The sequence below is a fragment of the Hyalella azteca genome, unplaced genomic scaffold (genome assembly GCF_000764305.2).
Source record: "Hyalella azteca isolate HAZT.00-mixed unplaced genomic scaffold, Hazt_2.0.2 contig12030, whole genome shotgun sequence".
In the NCBI taxonomy this organism is placed as follows: Eukaryota; Metazoa; Arthropoda; class Malacostraca; order Amphipoda; family Hyalellidae; genus Hyalella; species Hyalella azteca.
Window position 1 is genome coordinate 730,675 of NW_025942000.1, and position 17,711 is coordinate 748,385.

At 36.5% G+C, this 17,711-nt stretch overlaps 1 protein-coding gene across 3 annotated transcripts; it reads left to right on the forward strand.

Annotated features, from left to right (window-relative positions):
* The first annotated feature begins 1,341 nt into the window (after positions 1–1,341).
* LOC108671946 (mitochondrial amidoxime-reducing component 1) lies at positions 1,342–17,311 on the forward strand. Of its 3 annotated transcripts, none has more exons than XM_018159542.2 (8): positions 1,342–1,758; positions 11,707–11,862; positions 12,907–13,089; positions 14,013–14,190; positions 14,687–14,805; positions 15,384–15,491; positions 15,805–15,879; positions 16,262–17,311. In XM_018159542.2, the coding sequence occupies exons 1-8, from the start codon at positions 1,637–1,639 to the stop codon at positions 16,365–16,367; spliced, it is 1,047 nt and encodes a 348-aa protein (XP_018015031.1). In that variant the 5' UTR covers positions 1,342–1,636; the 3' UTR covers positions 16,368–17,311. The 3 variants fall into 3 exon arrangements, with proteins under 3 accessions (XP_018015031.1, XP_018015032.1, XP_047739071.1); XM_018159543.2 differs by lacking the exons at positions 11,707–11,862; positions 12,907–13,089; positions 14,013–14,190; positions 14,687–14,805; positions 15,384–15,491 and adding exons at positions 6,480–6,632; positions 7,069–7,251; positions 7,487–7,664; positions 7,806–7,924; positions 8,309–8,416 and having other exon boundaries at positions 1,375–1,758; XM_047883115.1 differs by lacking the exons at positions 11,707–11,862; positions 12,907–13,089; positions 14,013–14,190; ... (2 more) ...; positions 15,805–15,879; positions 16,262–17,311 and adding exons at positions 6,480–6,632; positions 7,069–7,251; positions 7,487–7,664; ... (2 more) ...; positions 8,634–8,708; positions 9,113–9,277 and having other exon boundaries at positions 1,446–1,758.
* Positions 17,312–17,711: the final 400 nt, after the last annotated feature.

Genomic DNA, 17,711 nt, shown 5'->3' on the forward strand with positions numbered 1-17,711 from the left:
GGAGCAGACTCCTACCCAACAATTACAGCCCAGTCAGCCTGACGTGTGTACTGTGCAAAGTAATAGAAAAACTTGTGCGTGAGCACGTTGTGCTCTATCCTCAGGCCCACTCTCTTATTAGCGAAAAGCAACATGGATTTGTGGACGGGCGTCCCTGCACAACGCAGCTTCTTGACGTTTTAGACGAGTGGACCAAAGTGCTCGACCTTTGTGGTTCAGTGGACACAATTTACTTGGACTCCCAAAAGGCCTTCGACAGTGTGCCATATCAACGTCTGCTCAGTAAGGTAAAGCCCTACGGAATCGGTGGCAAGGTGCATGGGTGGATCAGCAACTTTTTTGACAAATCGTACTCAGCGTGTGGTAGTGAACAGCTCACATTCAGACCAGGCATCTGTCATCTGTGGTATTCCTCAAGGATCGGTCTTAGGACCAGTGCTCTTCGTGGTGTACATTAACGATTTGCCTGGATGCATTCAGAGTGACATGCGTTTGTTCGCGGACGATGCAAAAGTATTCACAAGAAGTGATAGTGAATCCGTCACGGTGGTGCTCCAAGAAGACATCAATAGATTGCTGACGTGGTCTGATCAGTGGCTGCTACGTTTCCATTCGGAAAAGTGTAGTGTTCTGAAAGTTGGTACAGAGAAGAGTGAGGCATCGTATCGCCCTGTACTTGAACTTGCAAACTCGGAGGTTGAACGCGATCTTAGAGTTCTAGTAGACAACAACCTGTACTTCAGAAACCATGTTGCCCAAATGTCCGCTAAAGCCAACAGAGTTGTCGGCATCATCCGTCGTAGCTTCGACCATGGTTTAATTAATACATTCAACCATGGCTTCGACTGCCTCACAGAACCTGTGTCGGTTCAGTTATATAAGGCGCTTGTACGCCCACTGTTGGAATACGGCCACTCTGTGTGGCAGACTGGCAGCCATACAGCAAAACACTCTGTGCGGAGGTAGAAGATGTTCAGAGAAGGGCGACCAAGCTACTGGCATCACTTAGCAACCTAGACTACCCGGCTCGGCTAGCCGCTTTGCACCTACCAAGTCTCGAACACAGAAAAAATAGGCGATCTCATAGACTGTTACAAATACGTCCACGTGATGTACAACACCGCATCACTCTTCAAGCTGTCCACCAGTGACAGAACCAGAGGCTATAGTTTGAAACTTGTTTAAGAGCAATGCAGTCGCCAGGTATGCTTGAATTTCGTCTCCGCCATAGTGGTGAACGTGTGGAATAGCCTTCCTGAGCTGGTAGTTCCCGCCCCTAGTGTCAACTCATTCAAGCCTCGCCTGGACGCTCACTGGTCAAACCTAGCCACCAAGTACGACCCGGACTGCTAACACTGAACTAGTATTTGGAACCCACCACGCACGTTGCTTAATACGACGTATCACCATGATTGGTGACAGGCCTCTAATAAGGCCTTCAACACCTCAACCCTTCAAAGTCAAAGTTAATTACCCCAATCTTAATAGCTAATGGTACTTTGGATTAGCGATACCACAAGACTACGCTAGTTAATGCCGTCTATATACCAAATAAATTTTTATCTTGAATCCAATTGGGCGGATTGAAGGGAACTGATTGCTAGAGAATAAAGCGGATTGCCAGTTGCTCGTGAAAATGGTTCCCATAGTTACATCGTCGCAATGGAAAGGCTGCTTGGCAGCCTCAGCCGTCATAATTGGAGGTTACGTCGCCTGGAAGATGTTAAAACCAGATTCCAGAAATGTGAAACTTTTGAGGTAAGTTAAATGAGGATTAAATTATTTGCCTAATTAAATCAAATAACGCAGTGTGCGGGGCTGCGGGCCACGTGGCGCGTGCGCGATAACGTGACCGGTGACAAACGCTGAATGTGAGTGACTCTGACTCTCTGAGACTAAGTCTCAGAGTCACAAGTAGAGAGTGCAAAGCGAAAGCAGATAGTTTTTTTAGACTCTCCCTCAACTCTCAAGTTCATTTTTGAGTCATTAAGTAGACAAGCAAATTATCGTGGAATGGATACCACTTACCAAGTTACCAGCACATACCTACATAAGATGATAAGAAATTGGTTTAAATCTTGAGTAATGAGTAGCCTAACTGAGGAAATTAAAAATGAACTGATTCTAATAAAATCTCTATTCTCTCCCTCTGGTTTGTCACTAGACACTAGGGCTAGGCAGTACCTATGCTCTGACTCTGAGTGTCTGACAATACCTAAGTGACAAATGTTGATAATGATAAGGAATTAAGGATTCTAATTTTGGAAGTTATTATTGGCCTTTTGTAATAAATAGTAGCTATTAAATTTAATTGTATGTCTGCAAACTTCCAAGCCTTATTTATACCTAATTTTGTTACAAAAGTCTACTAAAATTACAACCAGTAATGTAAAGAAAACTTTGTCCCATTGGCTCTTAAAAAGTTTGGCAAAGTAAAGTGTGAAATACCATTAACCCGGGCTACATTCAGGACAGTTTAAGGTTTTGAGCATTTTTTTTTTTTTAATAACTTTTTACCATGAAACATTCCATAAACAAGTTTAGGCACATTTTATAGCTCTTTGTGAATTGTGAGGGCTATCGAATGGCATCTTACAAAAAATTCCATATGCTGTTCGTAAGGTGCCAGAAGCAAAAAAAGTATCCTGAGTAGCCCCGTCCGCCTGTCGAACAAGGCCTAATATGGAATATATCTACTCTAGTATGGAATATATCTACTTGGCGAGCCGCGACTGAATTTTTCGAGCCGTGGTTTTATGGATTTGCCAGCCGTGATTCCATTTCTACGAGCCGTGATTCTATTTCACCGAGCCGTGAATTCCATATCTCGGCCATGAAAAGCCATTTAGCTTTGACATGACCGCAACTATGCGCGATCTTCAACAAACGTTTTGTTTATTTGTTTACATTACGATGTTTATGTTTTTTCTGCCAGATATTTTTGGCGGAAACGGTAAAGCAATGTGGATTGCGGAAGTTGAAATCTCGCGAGCCGCGAGATTTCATACCTACTGAAATTATATGATATTAGAGCCGCGATATTTCAGACAAAAATAGGACTTTGCCAGACTAGATTACAAGGCTACTTGGGACACTTGCAATAAAACTTCATTTTAACATATTTGGAGCATTCAGAGTGTACTCATCCATTACTTGATTACTAACTAACTAACAGTACTCTGAAGTCCTCCTCTTTCATTGTAAATGATGTAGAGGTAGAATAAATGACATTTTCAGTGATTTTTCTTGTTTTTCCTTTATTGATATGATATTACCATATACATTGATTACCGTATTATTGATGCGATATTACTGTATCCATGAACATGCCATTGAGCATTTACAACAACCATGTCCACTGCAAGCTTCATATCACTGATATCAGCAGCCTTATAGCATTTTTTCTATCTGTAAGCTTACTGGACGGCTTGTAATTTCACACCATTTTAATTGGGTTAAGTGAATTTTCTATAAAAAAAAGATTGTGAAAAACATACCTTAAACAGAAAGGAATGTTTTAGTGACAATCATATGTTTTGCAGAAATAAAAAATCATAGTTTAGGTCAATTATATAGTCAAATGGGGTAAGACAGGATCGCAGCCTTCATGGGGTAAGAAAGGACCGGCCCATGGCATGCATTCTAATTGCACTGAATACAATTTGACAAACGAATATGTTAAAGCAATTATTGCCTGTCATTTCAGTGTTTGTGGCAACCCTCTTCTGCAAATAATGAATTTCTGGCTAATTTTTAAAGAAAACCTATGTAAAGAAGGGTCACAAAATAGTTAACCCTGTTTGGGAAATAAGCTCCATCTAATGACATAAAATTTTTTGGCCAGGTTTGTGGATGTAGGCAGGTAACTTCAAATAATAGGCAACTTTTTGGACATACTAGGCATTCCTACCTGCTACCATCACTGCTTGACATTTATTCTAAAATGGGCTAAAAAAGGACTGGACATGGGGTAAGACAGGACCACTAAATGATCCTGTTTTACCACACAAGTGGTCCTATCTTACCCCACAAATGGTCCTGTCTTATCCTACAAATGGTCCTTTATTACCCTACAGTTTATCAAAAATAGTTTTTAAATGAATATATTATTGTGTAGTACATGAAGTATTTTGGTCAAAATTTTTCTCTTTTGCTCAAACTTCATTATAACTTGTTAGCTTTTTAATTAGAGAAATTAAGTGCACTATTTTAAATTGCATCAAAGGGATATAGAAAATAGGGATGTCTCTTCCCATTAGTGAGCTGCAGAACGAGTATGTGCAAGATTGGCTGGGAGAAAAATCACTGTGTGAAACATGAAAAGTAATTATGATCACCACTCTGTGAGAGGGCATGAGCTATGTTTGAAGAAGTGCACCACAAATGCAGTTAGCAAGAAAACACATGATGTCTGATAGTACTTAAGTTATTATACATTGGTTTTATTACCAATTTGATAAATTTTCCAAACAATGACACTAATGGAATATACATGAAACATTTAGCAGTGCTCTACAATGAACCAAAGCCAATCCACTCTTACTACTATGCTTAACAAAGTTTTCTCATGACAAAAACTTAAATGTGACTGATATTAGAGTTGACTTCCCGCAACACAAAACAGTAACAAGTGGTTGATTAATCAAATAATGTATTTCTAAATGGATAATATTGAATATCAGATTTGTACTTTTATTAAAAACCTTGTAACAAAAGAATTGCCAGTTGGTCTTACCCCACTGGGGTAAGATGGGACCAGCTCACTTTTTTTAATCTGTACATAAAACTGTGTTAGATGCAAAACGTCTGAGTTGTAGCTTAGAAGCCCATTGCACAAGTACACCTTGTGATAGGTTTAGGGTTTTTTAGTTATTCATGGTATAGATGCTACAGGCTTGTTAGTGATTTCGGTCCTGTCTTATCCCATCTGACTATATATACCTACTTTTCATTTTATGATGCCTGGTGCACAATTCTATACCGTATATGTCATTCTATGCACAATTTTGTGATCACCAATGATGCACTAATTTTTTGATAAGTGAAATTTTTTCGCTGAACTAGATAAATGTAATCAATATTCCTTGTTTTTAATCAATTTATTTCTTAACTGGAGCCTTTGCTAACTGAGGTTCTACTGTAAATGCATTTTTGGGGGTATCCCGAATAGCCCTGGGGGTTATCCCGAGTAGCCCCTCCGTGCGGAAATGACCGCCATTTTTTTTTAATGAGATGGGCAAAATCTGTTGATTACATTTTCAAGCCAACACCTGGGTGCAACTTTTATGCAAGTAAAATTTTTTAATATGGTGAATATTTTTTTTTACTTCAGACCTTAGCAGAAGTAACTTTTCAAAATATCGTTTTTCACCTTTTTCAGGAATTTTTCAAAGCTAGTAAATGTAGTATTTTTGAACTTCCTTTATACTACATAGATAGGAAAAATGTTGACGTTTACGCCACTATATTAAGTTTTGCAATATTCAAATTAGTTTTGCTACTAAAACAGTTTACGCCATGTTGGAGGACTGTTCCGAGTTACCCCGCCCGTCCCAAGTAGCCCCAGTTGATGGTACTAATGTATGGATATGGTAATATATTAATAAAGGAATAACAAGTACAAATCACAGAAAATGTCATTTATTCTATATCTAAATCATCTACAAAGGAAGAGAAGGACTCTGGAGTACTGTTCGTAAAGGATGAGTGCACTCTGCCTGCTTCAAACATTTTAAAATTAAGTTTTATTTCAAGTGTCCCAAATTACCCTGTTATAGGGGTAATTCAGGACGCTTTTATTTTGCTCTGGCTCCTTACAAATGGCATATGGAATTTGTCAGAGATGCCATACGATTGCCCTTGCAAAGACCTTTAAAATGAGCCTAAACTCGTTTATGAAATGTTTAATGGTAAGAAGATATTAACAAAAAACGCCCAAAATTGTCTCTTATTATCCCGTTTGATGGGATGAATTAATGAGTTTAGCTTGTAAGTCATGGAAGTTAACATTCAAACCGGAAAAAAATTGTGCAGCATATCTCTAATTTAATCTTACTAATAGCTATAAATACTTTTGGTTCTTGTGTGAAAAAATTTAGCAAATTACAATGTGATTTTTTTTATTATTGTCATAGATGCATCATAATTTCATTTAAGAACTTTTTAAGATTTAGAGGCCTAAGGTGTCTGGGCCTATTTTTTAAGGTTGCTGAGGGAAGATATACCTATATATTCTCTGATTTACTGATGATGCAGGTTAGTTAACAATTTGGTAATTTATTGCTCATTGCATGTCTGAGCAATTTTCATTAGGGTTTCAAATATAAACTTCTTTCATTTTTTAAATAATATACAGTAAAGATCAGTTTTATTCCAAGCATTAACCTGATTAGTGGAATCCTAAGCATGCTGTAAATTGAAAAATTAAAATAAATATGAGCTCTCATTTTCAATTATTATGGACAATTTTCAATTTCCAGTGCCAGTGAGCTACAGGAAGCTAAATGGCAGCTTGTTGGTAAAGTCAAACATGTTTGGCTGTACCCTGTGAAATCATGTGCACCTCTAGATTTGCATGCTGCATTGGCAGTAAAACCTGGGCTCGAAGAATTAACCTCAGCTCTTCGGGACAGGTGAGTAAAGTTTTATTTGCCTATTATTCCTCCAATAACTTTGGAGGAATAATAGAAAAAGATAGAGGAATAGGAAAAGATAGAGGAATAAATGAAAAAGAGTTTTAAGATGTTATGATTTCTCCACTTCCTCTGAATAAAACGCAACAAAATAAAAGGATTATTAAGTCTTGTCAACATCTAGAGCTGTCTAATGACAACATTGATGCACAATTGATTATAACCATGTTTTCAGATTTATTTTATTGCAACATAAACAGCATTGAAAAGAAACATTGCATTATGTTCAATATTTATCTATTACTATATCATACAGCATTTATGTATGATTTTGCTTACTTTTGGCTGTGTGTACAGCTGAATCTCATAAGTTTTGTTAAAATTATGTTGATATAATGTAAGCAAGATTCTTCCTTGTGCATTCATTTTCCCTCAGGAGCTACATGGTTGTGAATGACTCACCCAAGTTTACAATGGTAACGGGGCGAATGTGCCCTCAAATGGTGCTCATAAAGCCTTCCCTTGATGAGAATGGTGACCTCACTCTCAGCTATTCTGGCAAGGACCCACTGTGCATCACTAAAGCTAACAGGCAGCAAGGCCCGGTCAAGATATCAGAGTGAGATTAATGAAACTTTCATATTTTATTTGTATCTCAAACGGTCCTCATAGCCTTGCATTTCTTTTTTCTTTGCATTCTTAAAATCAGCATATTTTAGTTCCTAGTGTTTGATAATTCTAATAGTTCTGTCTAATGGTACAGTCTATATTATGTAACAGATTATTGTGGAATCTTCAAAATTATTTACACTCTTCTAAATCTTTTTTCTGGGACCTTTGTTCTTCCACTTCAGGGTTTGGGGTGATAAGGTTGAAGGTGTGGATTGTGGTGATGAAGCAGCTGCATGGCTCCAGTCAGTGCTCCAGAGACCTGTTCGTCTCCTGCACTTCAATGAAGATGTCAACAAATCCACACGCGTCCCCAACCCTCCTACTCCTGTGACGTTGCCTCTACTCCAGCCTGGAGACTCGGTAGGACAATCATAAATATTTACTTAACCATTCATTGTTATCTTGACTGATTCTTAAATCTTTATTTGAATGAATTTATTTACATTCCTCAAGTTGAATTTATGTCATCTATATCATGGGTAGATCATTTCTATTGTGCAGGGCATCTATACAGATCTGACTGGATTCATGCTGCTGTCAACAGCATCAGTGGAGCAGCTGCGAGAACATGGTGAAAACTACACTGCTCTTCAGTTCCGACCTAACTTTGTAGTTGACAGGTATTTAAATCAAATCAATGTATTAAAATACAAGTTGGCTCTATGGCAATTCATCTTTACATTTTTTCTAACTTGAATCAGCTCTATATCAGCATTCAATTCTTACAAATTTCTTCAATAAAATGTCACTAGTATCCTTTGACATTTCAGTATCATCATCATCATCACTTCAATCCCTTGTGTCACTTATTGAACATTATCAACCATATGAATGTAATATATGCAATCTCTATTTAGAAATAGGTATGTAATAATTTTATTTGCATTCAGCATCATCTTCATCTCTATCTTTGAGTTATATACCTACTTATTTATATATTTTCAACTGTATATCTATAATGATCACACAGGTCCGACAGTATCATTTATTTTAATTTATTTCAGTGATGACAAAGCCTCGTGTGGCAAGCTACGTCCCCACCAGGAAGATGAGTGGCGCTACATAAAAATTGGTGAAACTGTCATCTTCCGCAATGTGAAACCCTGCACCAGGTAAATGTGGGTCCAGCTACCACTCAAATGGATGCTCCTGATATTGGAAAACTGTTTGTGGAAATATTGATTGCAATCTATCCTCTTATTTTCTGATTTGTATAACATGTAAATTAATAGTTACCGTATATGAATAATATTTTTACAATACATTTTTTACCCAAGTGAAGTTCAGCTACATGACTGGTGTTATATACTATGCTTGTTTTGTATGCAGATGTGTTTTCACCTGCGTTGATGCTGCTACGGGGAAGAAAGATGCTAATCTTGAACCACTAACAACACTAAAGAAGTGAGTACAAAACACCATGAATTAAATTCTAGTAAATAAAAGTTGCGACATGTACTGTGGCTTTGTTCTGATTTTTATTTTTTGTATCCAAACATGCTAGGTCAGATTTAAATGCCTTTGATGCTAGTTCCTAGTATCACTGTTTTCTTGCAAAATTTAAGTTTTTCACTGAATTTTATAAGAACTATTTGCATGCGCATAGCATAAATTATATATATGTGCCAAGCATTCTTCCATTCTCATTTTTGATGTCAGGTTACCCATTCCATGAACCTATTATTCCCACTCTAGATATCCACATTATTACCCTGTATGATCAGGATATCATTATTTCCATCATCCTGCAAGATAGATAGGTACCCTTTATTATATTAAAGCATCTCATGTCATGTATGGTTGTGCAGGACGCGCATGGTAAAACCGTGGACCAACCCTCTGTTTGGCATCAACTTGGGCCTGGACACGAGAGGCGTTGTCAAAGAGGGTGACCCTGTCTACGCACTTGTGTAGTTGATGCGACCAACATGGTAGTGGTGCAGTGTACAACTCCTGTGGTTGATGCGACCAACATGGTAGTCTGTCTCTTATACACATCTAGATGTGTATAAGAGACAGGCTCAACATTATATAACTNCACCATGGGAGTGGTGCAGTGTACAACTCCTGTAGTTGACGTGAACACCATGGGAGTGGTGCAGTGTACAACTCCTGTAGTTGATGCGAGCAACATGGTAGTGGTGCAGTGTACAACTCCTGTAGTTGACGTGAACATCATGGATGTTCTGAAGTAAATTACTTGTAGCTGACGTGACCTTGATGGTACGTAGGTGTGCAACATACGACATACCTTGGGCTTCCTAGAGCTTTTCAAGGGGCACCTATTGCAGCGTCCATGGCAATACTTAAGTTGAATGTTTATTATACTAGGTATATACAAATTGACTGCCTCTATATTTGTTCATAATTAAATTTTACTGTGATAGATATGAGAGAAATTGTTATATTCACACATATTTCAACTCCTTCTATTTTCAGCTTGATGAAAAATTGTTATTCGTAGTAAATAAGAAATAAATGCTCATTAGGTGTCTTTTTTGCTGCATTCCTAAGACCAGCAACGAGACTAGATTAGAAGCTCTCGATGTGTCTCAATGCAGTGCATTTCCAAAGCCAGTAATTAAGGTAGATAGAAAGATACTAGTTTGAAGTTTGTCTTCCATGATCAGTTATTAAGTCGGCAAAATAACGTTGTTGTCTTTGTGTGGTGAATACATAGGCCTTATGAAGGTATGAAATATTCATTATTACCTATATTTAATGGAATAATTGTAAGTGTCTCCAGAGACCAAACAACAATATTATATGTTGGGCAGACGTAAAGTTATGACGTAACTTACATTTGTTGTATTTGCAATATGTTGAATTTACCTTATTTTGTTACTCGTCTCTATAAGTAGATACAATTTATATATGTTATGAATGTGGGAGAATTAATAAAATCATTCCAATTCATATATATGGACCTTTATTTCGATATTTTTTTATTGTCTAAATTCAGTAGGATTAACAGTTATAAACTAATAATGAACGTATAGATTTATAATTTAATTTGTTGAATTTGTCAAGTTATATTTGGAATATTAGACGTTTTACTATGCTTCTTGCTTTTTTTTTTGCCCCATCATTTATCGTTACCTTGTTAATATCATCACTTTGTTCCCTAAACTAAACTATCATGTGAATGGCAACTGTGAGGGAGAAAATAATTTTTTTTCAGACACTTCAAATCGTTGTAATTTAGTGCTGATGTCTTTTTATGTTTTCATTTCTACATTTTGTTCAAACTTTGGTCTTTACATGTGACAAGGCTTGGAGTCCAAGCTGCATGGCTTTGAGAACTGATTAATCCCTAAGAGATGATACGATTCTTGTAGGGCTGGTGATGCAGGTCAGTCAAAACTCTGTTAAATTGTCAATGTGCTGATGTTTGTCAATTGTCAATGTGCTGATGTTCGTTAATTGTCAATGTGCTGATGTTTGTTAATTGTCAATGTGCTGATGTTTGTTAATTGTCAATGTGCTGATGTTTGTCAATTGTCAATGTGCTGATGTTTGTCAATTGTCAATGTGCTGATGTTTGTCAATTGTCAATGTGCTGATGTTTGTCAATTGTCAATGTGCTGATGTTTGTCAATTGTCAATGTGCTGATGTTTGTCAATTGTCAATGTGCTGATGCTTGTCAATTGTCAATGTGCTGATGCTTGTCAATTGTCAATGTGCTGATGCTTGTCAATTGTCAATGTGCTGATGCTTGTCAATTGTCAATGTGTTGTTTGTCAATTGTCAATGTGATGATGCTTGTCAATTGTCAATGTTCTGATGCTTGTCCATTGTCAATGTGCTGATGCTTGTCAATTGTCAATTTGTTTGTCAATTGTCAATGTGATGATGCTTGTCCATTGTCAATGTGCTGATGCTTGTCAATTGTCAATGTGCTGATGCTTGTCAATTGTCAATGTGTTGTTTGTCAATTGTCAATGTGATTATGCTTGTCAATTGTCAATGTTCTAATGCTTGTCAATTGTCAATGTGATGATGCTTGTCCATTGTCAATGTGCTGATGCTTGTCAATTGTTAATGTGCTCATGCTTGTCAATTGTCAATAAGCCGATGCTTGTCAATTGTCAATGTGTTTATGCTTGTCAATAGTTAATGTGCTTATGCTTGTCAATTGTCAATGTGCCGATGCTTGTCAATTGTCAATGTGTTGATGCTTGTCAATTGTTAATGTGTTGATGCTTGTCAATTGTCAATGACAACACGACGAAAATGTTGATCTTGAGAATAAAATTTAATTAGAGTTATTCAGTTGGAACCCCCTACTTCTCACTGCAGCAATTTTCTTTGTAAAATCCTTTAGTGGCTCCTTATTAAACAATATAATATTATGTTTATGTTGAAATCATGATTTTCTAATATGTTTATTTTAATTTCCAGTGCCCGTGAGCTACAAAAGGCTAAGTGGCAGCATGTTGGTAAAGTCAAGAAGGTTTGGCTGTATCCCGTGACGTCGTGTGCACCTCTAGATTTGTACGCTGCCCTGGCAGCTGTACGAGCTGGATTGGAAGAACTGACATCTTCTCTTCGGGACAGGTGAGTGAAGTTTAACTTGTTATGATTCCTCAATTCCCTTCACCCCAAATATTTAAAAAATTATGCAAAATTACCACTTAGAGGAAGCAGATCCAATTTAAGGATAATTCTCACGAATTGAACTCCCAGTTTAATCCATCGCGAATAAATCTAATAATAATATGTAGTAGTACCTATCATTTTTAAGCAGACCATGTTGGCCTGTGGCCGATTCTTAATCTATCGGCCCTCCCGATTTTGACCAGAGTTTTTCAAATTTGTTGCGGGTTTCGAATCCCCAACTCATTGCTTCAATTTTGGTGATCTTAATTATTCTTAACTACTCAACCACTCCGCGCTTGTATTAAAGCTTGATTCTGCGTAGAGTTTTGCATTATTATTACAGTATATGATCAGTATTGATGGCGAATAAAACATTTGGCTTTACTTTCGATAGATTTTCATTCATTCATTGTTTTTCATAAGTATTTTTGTAAACATAGTCAACATAAACGTGATTTTTTTTGCTTTGTGCCTGTGCGATTACTGTTATTGATGCAATGATCTTATGGTGATTTTCATAATAAATTCATTTGCTTTGTAGGAAGTAAGCTCTGATAAAATAGGATCAGACGGGAACTCATTCTGTGAATGCAGCATAACTTCCATATGAAATTGCATTCAAATAATTCAACCAGAATTTCAAAGTGAGGATTTTAGGGTCAGGGGTAAAATATTGTAACCTCTTAATCCCTCTTTTACCATCGTATTACCTCACATTTACCCTCATATGAACTCTCTTTTACCCTTATATTCCCACTCTTTTAACCTTATATTAACTCTCTTTCACCCTCATATTCCCTCTCTCTTTACCCTCATGTTCCCTTTCTTTCGCCCTCATATTTCCTCTCTTTTACCCTCACGTTCCCTCTCTTTTTTACCCTAGTATTCCTTTTTTATCCTCATATTCCATCTCACATTTACCCTAATAATTCCCTCTCTTTCGCCCTCATATTTCCTCTCTTTTACCGTAATATTACCTTCTATGCCCTCAAACTCCCTCAGGAGCTACGCGGTTGTGAACGATTCGCCCAAGTACTCGGTGGTGACAGGGCGCATGTGCCCTCAAATGGTGTTCATCAAGCCTTCCCTTGATGAGAATGGTGACCTCACTCTCAGCTATTCTGGCAGGGACCCGCTGTGCATCACCAAAGCTAGCAGGCAGCAAGGCCCGATCAAGATATCAGAGTGAGATTAATGAAACTTTTCATTATGTATTGAATGATCTTCATTAGATTGCACTCCGCTAATTATTCTTACCATTGATTAACAACAAGCTCGTTACTTCGGTATGTGCTTCCGTAATCGTTTTGCATTGCTTCCTAGAAAACTTGCATCTCAACACCCAGTTTATATTGAATTAGTGAAACGATTTAATTAATTAATTAATTATTTCTAGTTCAGTTGAAGGCCTCTCGGTCTTTTCTTTTTTCCGTCCATTAAGATTCATATAAACACATGTTTGTTACCTATATCAAGTACTTTTGTTTAATATTCACGTCAATACCTATCATTCACCTGATCGTTTTGCAATCATCAAAGCAATCTGCACTCAAACGGAATACTTTTTCAGATGCTCTCTCTGTTCTCTCAACAGACATTTCCTCTTCTTTCCCCCCCCCCCCCACTTCCAGGTCCAGGGGTTTGAAGAACTGTAAATGTTCACAAAACAATTTCAATTTTCGCTCAATAGAAGTTTCTCTTCTGGGATTTGAGAAGCTGTAAATTTTCAGACATTTTCTCACTCTTCTTTGTTCAGAAATTTTCTCTTCAAGGATTTGAGAAGCTGTAAGTTTTCAGAAATGTTCTCACTCTTCTTTGTTCAGAATTTTTCTTTTCTAGGACTTGAGAAGTTGTAAATCTTCAGGCATTTTCTCACTTTTCTTTCTGCAAACAATTTCTCTTCTAGGATTTGAGGAGTTGTAAATCTTCAGGCATTTTCTCACTTTTCTTTCTGCAAACAATTTCTCTTCTAGGATTTGAGCTGTAAATTTTCAGGTATTTTTTCACTTTTCTCTCTGCAAACAATTTTTCTTCTAGGATTTGAGAAGCTGTAAATTTAATTCAGACATTTTCTCACTCCTCGTTTAATAATTGGTCTTCCACTCCAGGATTGAGGGACGTACAGTCGAAGGTGTAGATTGTGGTGATGAAGCAGCTGCGTGGCTCCAGTCAGTGCTCCAGAGACCTGTTCGTCTCCTGCACTTCAATGAAGATGTCAACAAATCCACACGCGTCCCCAACCCTCCTACTCCTGTGACGTTGCCTCTACTACAGCCTGGGGACTCGGTATGACACTTATTCTTTTTAATGCATATAACGACACTCGCTCTTATAAATGCTTTTAACGCTGTTCTTCATCATATTTCCTTGTTCTTCTAGACTTTAAATTGTTAAAATTTCTATACGTTTTTAGTTTGTTGTTGTAATGAAAACTTTCTTTTTGTTGATAAACATTGATTTTGACATTTATCATAATAAAAGCTGCTATACGTTTTTGTGCTGAGTTATTTTTGTTGGAAACGCACTGGCAGGCAAAGATCAAGATAATATTGCAAATAGTAATGTTAATATTGTAAATATCAAAATAATATTATGAACATTATTTTGTATTTTCTTCTGTTGATATTTGTAATAAGTTGTTTTAGTTAATACGTTCTCTTAGACTCGCAATGTCTAGAAATTAATGGAATTAATTTATTAGTAATACATAACAGGCCATGGGCCTATTTCTTCAGTGCCGACACTTCTATTCTATTCTATAATTATTATATTGATTGTGCAGGACTCCAATGCAGATCTCACAGGATATAGTCTACTCTCGATGGCATCTGTAGAGCAGCTACAGGGTCCAGGGAAAAGCTACGCTGCACTTCGCTTCCGCCCCAACATCTTGGTTGACAGGCAAGCAACGCATTCCAACCCCACACGGCATGTAACGTTAAATGAACGTTGATTAAACGTTATTTGCTGTATATGGGCTAATTACTATTTATCCTATGTCGGACTACATAGGTAGAACTGTTACAACTGTACCTACAATATTTGCGATTAGAAAATTTTAAAATTATGCAGTCTGACAAGGTTCAATTGAATAATTTGAATTACATTCAAATGTTTTGTCATATTCAAGCTAAATTTCGTCTCGGAGTACATCAAACGTACACATAAAAATTAGCTCCACATGTGCATTACCTGAGTTTTGGTAGACTAGAGTCTATACAGTTATTCTGTATTAGTGTTCGATTAAACACATAGAAACCCAACCTACTTTATACAGTTTTTGAAACCTAAATATGCTCATGACTATTTTGGCGAAAAAAAAACAGAACTCCAATTACTAACTTACCTGTATCCTCCTTTTCGTATCTATCTTTGAATTATATATATATATCTATATATATTTATACACATCTTCAATTGTACTTCTATAATGAAGGTCACACAGGTCCAACAGAATCATTTATTTTAATTTATTTCAGTGATGACAAAGCTTCTTGTGGCAAGCTACGTCCCCACCAGGAAGATGAGTGGCGCTACATAAAAATTGGTGAAATGGCCATCTTCCGCAATGTGAAACCCTGCACCAGGTAAACTTGGATCGATATGTTCAATTTCATTGCTAACGTTAAAATGTCGATTGTTGTATAAATTTTAAGAAAATATGCACTTAAAGCTTGCAATGTAGTAATGTTGCAATTTGTACTAATGTTATGATAGAAACATAGATCTTATTCATCTTTATAGTTTTATGTTTTGTTTCGTCTTCCAGCGAAAAGTGAAATTCGTCATTGTTATTTAGGTGTATAATTATATTATAGACCTATAATATTATACACCTATATCATTATAGTTGTATGATATCACACACCTATATTTATTTAACAATTGTGTTTCACACAGATGCACATTCGTCTGCGTTGATCCCGACACAGGGAAGAAAGACCCAAATCTCGAGCCTCTGAAAACATTGCAACGGTAAGTGCCTTAATATCAATGAAACTTGATCACTAAAAAAATAACTGATCGAAGAAGTTGATTGAATTTGTGGCTCTATGTCAACTCCGATTTCCTATTCATCATTTAAATTTAATCGCCTTAATGTACTCTTTTTTTTTGCCATTAATACTTTTCATCTCATGTTAGCTTACATAATTTCGGGTTTAATTATCTCTCAGCAATAATTTTCTATCTTAATTAATCGTTAGTGAAGTGCATGTTATTCGGGCGTCAAGTAACCCAGCAATCTGATGTTTGTTTGTAGCTATCAATTACGTTGATCTGATGTTTGTCTGTAGCAATCAATTACGTTATTATTATTATTACACTCTACAACCTTTTCGCTCCTTCACACTTACAGGACGCGCATGCGTAAGCCTTGGTCCGAGCCGCTGTTTGCCATCATGATGAGCCTACAGACGAGAGGCGTCGTCAGAGAGGAGGATCCTGTCTACGTATTATATTAATTATTATTATTATATTAATCATCATTACAGCATCACACAATCTACGTATCACTCCGACTCGAAACTTACTTTGATTTGATTTTCTATAGGTAATAATTTTACCCTGCCTTCGCGCTATATTAATAATTATTTCAACGAGAACCAAGTACCTTAACTCTGAACGCCTAAATTACACAAAAAGAATTATATACGGTATTTGTGAAAATTTAGCGTTTCTACAATGATTTTGATAGCGTTGTCTATTTCTTCAGCTGATCATGGAGCTGGCCAAAAAAAAAAAGTTCTGGACGAAGATGTGGTTGGTGAATTTGCTCGACGTTGTCTTTGATTTTAAATTATTAGTGAACTTGCGTTATAAATTAGTTGAACTCATTTGCTTCTAGGGGCACAGAAAAATTAAGTCGCCGTTCTCGGGAATGTGCCAGGACGAAGATGATTTTGAATGGTAAATATTGGTACTTTGACACTTTATATATTAATTTGAATGTAATAGATTAATGTGATATTGTACATATCTCTCAAGTTTCTATTTTTATATCTTAGCTACGTATACTAGTAGTTATATCTGTTCATTAAATTCATATTACAACATTTATTCACTTGTATACGTCCTCACAGATTACGTATTATACCTATAGCTATGATTTTATTCCTAGGAAATACTAGGTTATGACGTAAACAAATAATTGCTTTATTTGCGATGTTATTATCTAGACAATTTGTGTATGAATTAAAAAAATTTAAAATGATAATGGATTCGTTGAACTATATTCAAATTTATAAAACGCATACCTATGCGTAAACCGAGGCATATAAATCAAATATTGAATATTTTTCAGCGCTAATGCCTAAATTACATCAATATCGACATCGTAATTTGAAATGAATTGTTACTGTTAAGGAAACTTCAGACATCAATATTAATTAATATTTTTTACAGTCTTGCACATCTTTCAATCGCCTCCGTAACCAAATAAAAAAAAATGAATTTTTGAATGAGCCACTATTATGCCAGTGCGAGATATCATTTAGAGTTAAACAATAAATTTAATCTGTAAATTCTGCACTTCATTTTGTAGAGACAATTCAGTCGAAGTCTTTTTGCTGTACAGGCTGCACTCGTAATTGCCAGGTGCAATTTGCAAATCTAGGTTTGTTCAGAGAAATAGCATCACATTATCCAAGTAGAGACACTTTAATTGTAAGCAAATGTAACACTGATACGCGCTTTTGCCATGCCTAACTGGGTCAGGATGACCCAAACAAGCGCATTTCTATTTGGACAAAGTTTCGTTCATTTCTCTGAGTGTATGATGATCAATAGGCAATAGTCAATGGAAGATG

Excerpts from the sequence above, each read along its gene's own strand:
- LOC108671946 (XM_018159542.2), top strand. The coding sequence starts at position 1,637 with ATGGTTCCCATAGTTACATCGTCGCAATGGAAAGGCTGCTTGGCAGCC. Across the intron at positions 13,090-14,012 it reads GGCCCGATCAAGATATCAGA|GATTGAGGGACGTACAGTCG; the intron begins GTGAGATTAATG and ends CTTCCACTCCAG. Across the intron at positions 15,880-16,261 it reads CCTCTGAAAACATTGCAACG|GACGCGCATGCGTAAGCCTT; the intron begins GTAAGTGCCTTA and ends TCACACTTACAG.